Below are 10,969 nucleotides of genomic sequence, written 5' to 3'. Positions count from 1 at the left end.
TTTCAAAAATTTTTTAAAAATCGTGTTTGAGGTGTGAAATATTTTGATATCAATATAATTAAAGAAAATACAGGCACTGCAGTTTCCTTCCATAGCCCAAAGATACGTATTTTAGGTGGAAGCAAATTGCCTGGAGGGATGAATGTGTAATCAGATAGAATAAACAAATTCCAGGACACATACACCAAGCAGTGCAGTGATAATATATTATAAGGTATACAAATTGTGATTTCTCTCTTCAGCTAAATTTTAAAAGCTACTCATTGAATTAGCAGATCTTTACTTCTTTCACCTCTCAAAACTGATGCAGTGCTTACACAAAAATAAATACTGATATATCACACAGCAAGCAACAAGTTTGTCACAGCTTGCTTAGATTGGACAAACATGAATAATCATACTTTATTAATCCCCTTAGGGAAATGTCTTTGTCTGCATTTACCCATCCTATTTCTAGGATCTTACGAATAGTTGTCCTTGGGGCCTGTGAGGCACTGACGGGGGAATCAAACTGACAATCTCCAGATTCCAAAGATAACCTCCAGGCCACCAATGCCTCTAACTGTCCCAGGAGATATGTAGGGTTTTTTTTTTATTATTATTTAAACTGCAGTCACCATAAATAAACGTGGCTAAACATTTTTGAATTGCACTGATGAAAATTCCTGTAAAATGTTTAAAGTTAAATAAGAAACATGCTGTTAATTTGCAGTCTTTCACGGTACTTCCGGTGACGCCACGTGTGTTTCTGGATAAATTGACACTCCTCCTCCTCCGGCCTGTCGTCGGCCTCTTAAAGACACAGAGTCCCTGGATCATCAGACCACAACATGAAATTCAACTCTGAATCACAATTTAACATGACGAATAGAATCTTTTTAGTAGATTATCTAAAGATATTTGTCTGAAAATGACTTTTGATTCTTCAACTTCTTGTGGTTACTGTCAGGATGATGCCTCGACTTCTCAGGAACACAACGTGTAAAAGTTAAAACAGCGAAAAGACAAAAAAAGGGCAAGGTTGACGTTTTTATTGTGAAAACTACAAAGCTCAAAACAATAAGCATTCAACCCACTGGGATCAGATGATGTGATAAATGATCAGATAACAAGGAATATTAATTAAAGTTAAAATATCCATTCACATTTGGAAATCAGTTCAAAGACACTTTCTGCTTTATCACAGCAATACAAAAACGGCACGCCACAATGACAGATTTTTGTGATTATTATTATTATTATTTGGTTAAACCCACACCCTTCTGTCAACAGGAGGAACAGTTTCTTATAGCTCTGGCACATAAAACACACGCTGCGCTTTAGCTGGTTCAAGTAGCCGTGATCAGTGTTACACTTTGTTCATTATAAAACTGAGGAGACAGACACACCATGGTTGCATATCAGCAATGAAGAGCCTTTTAGATGACGATGCGTACAACACACATTTTAAAAAACACTGAAATTTAGTCACTGAAAAGGACCGAAAATATGTACATCCCTGAAATAAACAGCAAACTCAAGCTAAATGGAAAAAAAAAAAGATGACATTCTGTGTGCTAATAATTCTGTGAGCATAGTGCTAAAGGTTTCTACTCTCCACACTGTCGTCAGACTGTCACATCTTGAAATTCCTCATATTGGGTTGTTTTCTCACAGTCCCTCATACAAACATTTATGAATTCATTATTCTATGACAATATAGAATTTCTTGATAAATCTGATGGCTTACAAATTTCAGTACATTTTATCTGAGAAAAGATAATACTACTGTGTTCGTCGGTGTCGGGTCATGGGCAGAAAGCTGCGGCTACATACACACTACTGTCAATTTATCTCCGGAGAGTTTGGCAGCTTGTTCGAAATGGTTGAGAAGTTGATTTGCGATACACGACCAATCCATATGTACAACATGATTATCGACCCGCCGTCACGGCTTCGGCCGAGCCTTCGCCTCCTCCTCCTCCTCCTCCTTCACAGCCCTGCAGGAACCACACAGTGGAATCATTTGACATCAACGACAAACCAGCTTACAATCCAAGGCGTAGAAAAGGTCTGAGCGTCACGCGTCTTTAAAACTCATAGTCCTTCTCAGCCATGTCTATGGCCCAGGCAAACTTCTCTCTCTGGGTTTTGTTGTAGATCTTCTCAATGGGAACGCCATATTTTTTGCACCTGAAGGAGAAGATAGAAGACATGAGTTCAGAGAAAATAATGAGGGCAGAAAAGAAAATACATGTGTTGGAGTAAGCATATTAAATTCTTTGTTTCCAAGATCAGAGTTGCTGTTTACTCTTTTGTCTTTTACTGAGCTGATGGAATCGCGACACCACAGTCATTACATAACTACTGCATTCGGTCATCTTTTCCTCAAACCTCCTGACTGAACATATTTGACTCCAGTCACTGGGTCTTCCTCTCCGCCAGGTCTGCCCGGGTTCTCATGCACCGCCCTGTAAACGGGGACCCCGTCCCTCGCGCCCCGACCGCCGGGGCAGAGCGCGGAGCATTCCAGCTTCCATTGTGCTGCCGGAGGAGGCTCTCCAGAAATAGCTGTGGGGCATTGGTTAGGGAGGGTGGGCCACCGTTCCCCTTTCTCTGCGGTCCTTCAATCAGCCGCAGCTCCTCATCGACTTCCCACATGGAGGAAGGACCGCTGTTTGGGGACGCTCCCTGGCTTTCAGAAACAAACCCCATTGTTCCTCGCGCTCACATGCTTTTCTTCCTCTTATTTTCCTTCTGCAGCCGTTAGCTTTTTTGCTGGTGCTGCTCCTTTTCCTACAATGCAAGGGCATTTCCTGCCTTTCTGTCACCAAGGTAGATGTTCACTGCGCACACTCACCCAAGAAGAGATATGCCACCCATTTGACACTAGTCGGTTTACCTACTTAATGTCACCTTTTATCAAACAGTAGTGATATAAATAATGAAATAAGCCTGTCGTGCAATATAAATACCATGCAACAGAGATGCGGGGATCCAGGTAGTTGAGTTTGGAGGTTCCCAGAGCGATCTGCTTGTTCTCCTCTCTGTCAGTGGCCTGCACCTGAAGCTTCATCAGCTGCTCTTCTATCCTCTGCACAGCTTTACGCTTCACCTCGACAGCCCTGATCCAAACACAGAGGAGAAGAAAGACATAAACAAAGGAAGCAGACAGAACGAGGGAAAAGGAGAGCAGGCGGAGACGCAAAAAAAACCCCCCAACTCCGACTTGATGTTTAACAGTCAGTAAATAAGTCGACAATGACGTCGTCCTGCAGGTCGGCGGCGTCCAGGCTGTCTTACTTTTTGCTCTTCTCGTCATGAGAGGCCTTGTGATCGGCCTTCGCCGCCTTCAGCTGCTTCCTGGCTGCCGACAGCTGATTTTGTTTCTCGTCGATCTGCAAGACAAAAGAAAAAAAACCATCTGCACCACAAAAACAACTTTTACACTTTAAACACACAACCAAATGCAGTAGAGGGGCTTTACCTTGGTCTGGAGGTTTTGCATGGACTTCTCGAAGGTTTTGGGTGGAGCTCTCTGGTGGTTACAGAGGATGGCCACTGCCCGGTTGGCTCGGTTATAAGACAGGATCTTAGCCGGGACGCTATCGTCGGCTGAACACAGAAACACAGGCAAAAGCGGAAAATGAAGCAAGAGGATCTTTGGAGGCATCAAACGGCCAGAAACAGTGCAATGAGCCGCTCTGTGTCTCACAGCATGACAGTTCCTTGAGCTGCTGCTGGAGGGTGATGGAGGCGTTGTAGGTACGGAAGACCTTGGCCGTGAGTCCGTCCATCAGCTCCTGTAAGTGCTTGTTCAGAATAGAAGTCTGCAGGAAGCGACACGTGGCACAGAATCACAGAAAGAGGCAGAGTTTTGAAAGTGAGCAGTTGTCGGGAAGTCCCAGGAACAAACGAGTGTTTCTCACGTTGAGCCGGTCGAAGAGGTCGTCTTCGGGCTGCTTGTTCTCAAGGAACAACTGGAGGTTTTTAAAGACCTGATAAGAAACAACAACACAAACACATCAGAGAGCGTCTTCCTGGATGCAGCGTCACATTTCTACCAGAAGAGGGAGTCTTTTTATCTCTGCTCATGAGGAGAAGTGCAGGTGTTTTAAACTCTTTAAGTGAGCAGCGCTTTTATTTTTAAAGATATAATAAGAAAACAGACAGATAAATATTGAGAATCTGACACCAGAACTTCAACACTATGGGTGTGTGTGTGTGTGTGTGTGTGCGTGTATGTGTGTGTATGCTCTAATAGCAGGAAACAGAACCCCCTCAGAGGCAGGCTGACGGAAAGCTTTCTGCGTCTGATCACCTGCCAGTGCAAACATCCTCCACAGCGTACAAACTCCTTATCTCATTTTCACTAAAATTCCAAATCTGTCAAATACACACACCCGACACCTCCCTCATGAAACCACAAACACTGTGCGCTCAGCTCCTCTCTGTCTCTTTCCTCTCCTCACCCTCTTCTCCACGGGGATCTTGTTGTAGTAGCGGATGGAGTCCTTTCCCAGGAAGTCAAACTCCACCACGTACTCCTGCTCGTCCATCTTGGGGTAGAGCTTGATGTGCTCCACCCGCAGCGAGCAGCAGCCCACCGTGTCCGCCGTCTCGCCTTCCTCCTTCTCGTTCCCTGCTCTCAGCGCCAGCTGCAAGGCAGCGTGGTCAGGGTGAAGTCGGAGAGGTGAAGATTGACTCGGTGACATTGGTGTGGGCTTCGCTTCATTTTGACTTTTTTAAATATTTTTGATATATTTTGGCCGCCGGATCACACACCTTGTCGATGAAGTACAGCGCGACGGCTCTCTGTCTGATCCTCATCTCTTTGGACTTCCAGTCGTCTCTGTACTGGGAGCGAATGCGATCGACACACTTCTTCAAACGCCGCGCCGTCTCGTACTTCTGCCAGTCCTTCTCCCCCTGCACGAACACGCAAACTCTCTCTTTTTCTCTTCCGAAGGAAAAACCAGTAGAACAGAGAATGAAGGTGTGAGGACACGGATACCTTGATCCTGGAGCTGGGGTTCAACATGATGTACTTGATGGAGCCCTGGATGTTCTCCGTCCACGACGCTAGCCAGGTGACCTTGTTGTCGTGGCGCACCTCTTTCCATTTTGTTCCTGGAGGAGGTTTGGGGTGTTTGGAATCCCTACAAAAAGAACCAGGTTAAAAATACAAATAGATAACACATATTGGAATGACTGAGGAGATTTCCACTGAATTTGAGTTTTTAAGTTGAACGATGTGCAAAACAAGAGTGCAGGGAGAAGTGTGAGAGTCAAACAAAGCCCGTGATGTCCTTGCGGGGTCGTGTTATTGTTCACACAGACAGACCAAACTCTAACAGGAAGGCTACCTTTGACACAGTGCCGGCATGTGTGTGTGCACGTGTGTGTGTGTGTGTCCAGCAGTGATGCCATGCTGTATTTTTTTAATGGCACTTCACAGCTATAAAGCTCTCACACACAACTCAGACTGCGACGCTTTGGAAGATACTGAACTCAACGTGAAAGGTAAGATGGAGAGGAAAGCAAGAGTTTAGAAAGAAGTGAGAACAAAAAGGTGCAGATGAAAATGTTGGTTATGGTGTTGTTACAACTATTCACTAGATTCTGATTTCACAAGACATCACATTTTCACTTTAATATTTCTGAATTGCACACTAATCTTATCAAGTGATTTCACATGAGCTCCTATCGCGTCTTAACGGGGCCACCTGGTGGAGAAACTCAGGATGGATGGATGAACAGATGGATGGATGATAGAAACAATGACATGTCTCACTTGCTACAGTTGATGATGATGTCCTCGGGTCTGATGCGGCGCTTCAGCATGCCCATCTTCGGATGGTCGCCCCGGCCTCGGAAGAGGCCCGGCGGCTCGATGCGAAAGTTCCCGATCCGCTCCTTGTGGTTGTCCATGATGCAGAATCCGTACTCCTGGAGGAGCCGCTCGTTCTCCTCTTTGATTTTCTACAAGTGTGTGGAAATAAACAGTGATTTCACATCCTCTCCGAGGGTCGGGGAGTGCGAGCGAACGCAGGTCCACCTGTTTCTCCTCCTTCGACATCTGTTTCCGAGCTTCTGATTGGGCCTTGAAGTACTCGCTCATCTCGCTGAAGTTGCATTTATTCAAGTCAGTTATCGTTGACTTTTCCTCCGATGTCATTTCCTGAGATTGAAAATAAAAAAGACACCTGAAGCTTCTCACCCTTTCAAGAGTCCGGCTCATGTTTTCGGAGAATACTTTCCATCACATCAGCTCACCTTCCTCCAGTCTTTGAAGAAATTCTTCCTGAAGATGTCCTTTGTGGTGTATTCATGATCCAACATCTTGGCAAAAAATGTGGCCACCTCCTCAGCAGGAGCACTGAGCTTCATGGGTTTACCTAAAAATGCAGCAAAATAAGAAAAGAATATAAAGTGGAGTCATGTGTGACCACCCCCCCAAATAACAGTTAATCAGATATTACAAGAGGCTCACCATCGTAATAAAATTTAACTTTTCCAGGTAAGGGTTCATAAGGGGGAGCAAAAACGGGACCCTTATGTTCAAGAAAACGCCATTTGGAGCCATCAGTGGATCTTTCTTCTTCCCACCTAGTCACCACAAACAACAACACACGAGGAAAAAACTATATTACAAAACCTGCCAGCAAAATGTGCTATATTAGCTAAAACTCCTGATAAAAAGGGCATTTTTCCAACAAAACCATCCTACCACTTCCATTTCTCCTCTTCTTCCTTTTTGGCTTTCTTTCCATCTGCTACCTTTTTGTCTTTTGTCTTCTTTTTATGCTTGACATCCTTCAAACACGGAACGAAAACATGGAACTCCAAGCGTGACAAAAAGCTTACAGGACAGAGAATGCGAGAAAGCGTGTTTATAACCTCACAAACCTCCTCATCCTCATCTTCTTCATACTCGTGTTTCCTTTTCTTGGCTTTCTTGTCATGCTCCGCCTTCACTTTCTTGGGTTTGTATTCACATCTGTGAACACACAGAATCTCACATCACAAAAACAAACAGACAGACAGCTTTAAAGTCAACATTTTAGGATCTGAGATTTCAGTGAAACCTACTCTTCATCGTCGTACTCCCGTTTGGAGCTCTTGTTGTTTTGGGGGGAAGGGTAGAAACCATTGTCTTCTTCAGGCTCGCTCTTAATCGAAGGGCTGGAGCCTCTAGGTCACAAAATGAAGACAGAGAAAATTAAAATAAAAAAAAATAAAAAATAATCAAATTACAAACCAAACCTTACAAGTTGAGCTACTTTCTCACTTCTTTTAATTTAATCTCAGGTACAACAAAGTGGTGAAGTTTACCTCACGTAGCCGTTCTCTTTCTCCTTTTTAGGCTTGTTTAAATGGGACGACTGAACCTGACAGTGGGGGGGGAGGAAAAAAAAACATTGCAGGTGTGTCAGCTACTTCCTTTTTGCCACCTGTTATCTATTTTAATCTATCTTTTGCTGTTTAGTAAGAAAAACTTAAAGTAACATCCAGTCTTTAAAAGAAAAAAACCTTCCAAAGACAGAGTGAGAGCCATGAACAAACCTTCTCATCTCTCCTCTTCTCTTTGTCCTTGTCTTTCTCTTTGTGTTTCTCTCTGTGTTTGTCTGAGCCGCCGTCACTGTGCTTCAGCTTCTCTTTGTCTTTGTGTTTCTTCTCGGAGTACTCCTTATGTTCACTGAGACAAAAAGACACAGAGGTCAGAGATCAAGTGTAAGAGGTCAGACCCAAAAAAACAAAAAAAAAAAAGAAGCAGCCACTTCAGATCACTTCAAAAACACAGAGTCAGGCACAAGTTCCAATAAGAACAAATTACTCTGTTATTACACTGAAGTCCTAAAGTATTTAAAAAAAAACAACTGCAAATGCCCCATAATGACTGAAGAAGTACGGAAGTGATGAGAGTGATTTAGTGATTTAACGTAGTTCTGTCAGTTTGACTCAGTCAGAAATGCAGTCTGTGAAGCGTCTCTGTGATCTTTTTTTTTCATATACAAAGAGATGTAAGTCTTCCCCCCCATAGTCAAACTTCTGTCATATCGGTTGGAGCCACCAGTGGAGCAGCGTGTGCGTGTTGACATTCAACAATGATTTAAGCTGCTGCCTGCAACGGTGATAGGAATCGCAACTCTGGATGCACGACAAATGAAAGAAGAGAGAGAGAGAGAGAGAGCGACCCTACCTGTTGCTGTGCTTGAATTTCTCTCGCTCCTTGTCTTTCTTGTGATCTTTGTGTCTGTGTTCCTTGTCTTTGTGCTTATCTTTATGCTTGTGAGCGTCTGCCAACCAGAGGAGAAGGCAACCTGTTCAGCAGCATTCAAAATAGCACAGCCAGATATATCCTGTCCATTGTGTAATATCTGAGAACCAGTTCCTCTTATCTGTTGGTTTACATGTAGTTTATCTGACTTTTAGGAGAAAGTCCGCTCCCAAATATCATAAGTAAATACATCCATCATCTCTGCTTGACTTAAATTCAGTTGGGATATTCATAGAGACTGTATTATGAATTATTAACCCGGTTTTCTTGTTTCTCTTGTATTATCTAATCCTGTTGTCAAGGTGCTCCTCAGATAACTACAAGTCCACTCTAGCTCACATAAAATATGGAGCAAATGTGTCAAAGTGCCTTCACACTTTGTGGACAAGAAAAAGACATGACTGGTGTTACTTAGCTGGTGGATACTGCTTTAAAAACAAAAGACGGTCATACAAACACATCATTCCAGCTTTTTCCCATTGCAATTTGCATTCCGCCATTAAAATATACTAGCAGCCATATTTTTTTTTAAACACTTGCAGCTTATTCGCCGTTACACCAGTATAAACGTTTACACAGTACTGTAAATGTGAAGGCACTTGAGATAGAAAACAGCTTTTTACACTCGAGTGCTGCCAGATGAATAATTAGTCGATAATGATTTAAACTTGAGTGTTGATATTAAAAAGCGTCCTGCTGTGTGATGCCCCTCCTGAGGAGCTCCTGGATTCGGCCTCATCATCACCTTGTTGCTCCCTGCTGCCACGGAAGCTTAATAACAGCATCAGCCTGCTCTGGCCATGTCAAACACTAAACACACATTTCGGTCTTTGTATCAGTGCAGACAATAATGGATTAATTTTGGCTATTCCCAGTATAATAAAGCCGATAACATAATAACTTAAAAATCCCATCTACTTTATTCATTTTAAACTACATAAAAAAGGCTTTTTATTGCCTATAATTGCAGCTATATTTATTACAGTTATTTAAATTAGAAAGGTTTTTCTAAATGCTACTCCAGTAATGTAATGATTTATTGTTGACAAATTTATCACTTAGGTCTTTACTACAATGGAAGTGCTGAAATGACTAAATGACTAAATGACTGTCCATTGTCAGATAGTGAGTTATTCCACAGCTCCGGGCTGCAGACACACTGGCTGCTCTGGACTCTGCAGGAGTGGGGGGACCCTGTCCTGGATGTGTGTGACAGGAAAAAAAGACACGTGCCAAAAACGTGTGTTTTCAGGAACGTGATGCAACTTTGTGTTGAAGTTCTGAAGTCCAGTGTGAGGATGTCCTGTCAGCTGAGTGGATGGATGAGGGAGCTGGATGAGGCGGAGGAGAGGGGCTCCGGGCTCCGGGCACCGGGCTCCGCGCCCCCCGGATCCCGGCTCTCGCCTTCCCATGAAGCGGCAGCCTCGTCGGCCCGCTGATCGGAGCCTGGCTCCTCCACAGAAAAAAGAAAATGGCGCAGAGACTAAGTCCTCAGCCTCAATTCGGCCACTTTCGGCTCTAAAATTCGGGGCATTTGCGCGTAAATATCATCCATCCACGGCGTGCGTATTCTGCACGACGCCAGGCCCTGCAGGAAAAACCCGTCAGATGGGCAAAAGCAGGCCGGGAAGTGTGCGTTTCAGAGCCTGTTTTTGAACAATAGCCGCAAGAGAGAGTAGGAGAAGGGACTTAGTCTCTGGGACGCCATTTCTGTCCTTTAAAAACTAACAGCACACAGGTAGACGCGGCTGCAATGAGAAACCAGCGTGCATGTGAGTAAAATCCCTCACCAGGGGACCTACCGCTTCCTTTAGATCCAGAATTGACCTGAAAATCGAGGGAGAAAATAGTTTTAATATTTCAAATTTAAAGATGCCGGTAGCTCGGTTATTCAACTTTCACACAAACGCATCCTTGGAAATAAAGCTGTGCAATTTGCGACAATGAAATCCTACTATCTCCCCCCTCCGAGTCAAAAGTTGCCTCTGGATAACAGGACGACTTACAAACCTGGCCTAACCTTTATTTACCGTTATTCCGTGTTGTGACGTTTATTACCGACCATTTGATGGAAACTGAGCTCTAAATGTATGAATTATTGACTACCTGAGAGTCTCCGCGCCCATGATCTCCGCTCATGGTCAGCTGCTTTTTGTTTGAGAAGCAGGTAAAGTTCGTCCCAGCAGGCGGCGGCTGGTCGGGATTGCCGGGCTCGGGATGCCGGGCTCAGACTCGGGATGCCGGGCTCAGGCTCCGGGTAGCCTCGGTCACAGCCTGGAATGGAGTCCCAGCCTTCAGCCAGTGCGCATGCGCAGAGCCGTCAGCTGCAGGCTGCTGCTCCTCTTTCACCAGGTTTACCTTTCCTCTCCATCAGTCTGTCAAAAACAACACTCACTGCATGTGATATTACACTCTTTGATGCAAACAATTAGAATATGTAAAAGATTGTTTTCATGATTATTTTTTTCTTCCGAAATTTGCTTTTTCTATCACTTAATTGAATTTTCATCATTTGTTTTCATGTAAATAGTGATAAATCTGAAATGTGCTGCAGCTCTAACAACAGAAAAAGATGCTTCCAGCAATCATAGTTGGATTTTAAACACAGAACAGCAACACAATATCTTCACATCGACTTACTATATCCACAGTGCTGCCACAAACTAACACCTTTATAGAGGTACATGTGCATCTTTTTGGTACTACTTG

The 10,969-nt window shown here is 43.8% G+C and overlaps 1 protein-coding gene across 1 annotated transcript; it reads right to left on the bottom strand.

The window, feature by feature from the left end:
• Positions 1–1,016: 1,016 nt before the first annotated feature.
• Positions 1,017–10,479, bottom strand: top1b (DNA topoisomerase Ib). Its single transcript, XM_030118267.1, has 21 exons — positions 10,367–10,479; positions 10,063–10,087; positions 8,183–8,279; positions 7,546–7,678; positions 7,315–7,370; positions 7,072–7,173; positions 6,889–6,979; positions 6,710–6,795; positions 6,473–6,588; positions 6,256–6,377; positions 6,038–6,160; positions 5,774–5,961; positions 4,994–5,138; positions 4,765–4,908; positions 4,452–4,637; positions 3,909–3,977; positions 3,695–3,809; positions 3,467–3,594; positions 3,283–3,377; positions 2,955–3,104; positions 1,017–2,172 (listed from the first exon to the last, which is right to left on the bottom strand). Exons 1-21 carry the CDS (start codon positions 10,397–10,399, stop codon positions 2,070–2,072), a joined length of 2,307 nt encoding a protein of 768 aa, XP_029974127.1. The 5' UTR covers positions 10,400–10,479; the 3' UTR covers positions 1,017–2,069.
• Positions 10,480–10,969: the final 490 nt, after the last annotated feature.

Source organism: Salarias fasciatus, chromosome 20 (assembly GCF_902148845.1).
Source record: "Salarias fasciatus chromosome 20, fSalaFa1.1, whole genome shotgun sequence".
Lineage (NCBI taxonomy): Eukaryota > Metazoa > Chordata > Actinopteri > Blenniiformes > Blenniidae > Salarias > Salarias fasciatus.
The sequence above is the reverse complement of the archived record's forward strand: the minus strand, read 5'-3'. Positions and strand labels throughout refer to the sequence as shown.

Excerpts from the sequence above, each read along its gene's own strand:
- top1b (XM_030118267.1), bottom strand. The coding sequence starts at position 10,399 with ATGAGCGGAGATCATGGGCGCGGAGACTCTCAG. Across the intron at positions 7,174-7,314 it reads AAAGAGAACGGCTACGTGAG|AGGCTCCAGCCCTTCGATTA; the intron begins GTAAACTTCACC and ends TTTGTGACCTAG. Across the intron at positions 3,978-4,451 it reads AGATCCCCGTGGAGAAGAGG|GTCTTTAAAAACCTCCAGTT; the intron begins GTGAGGAGAGGA and ends GTTTCTTATCAG.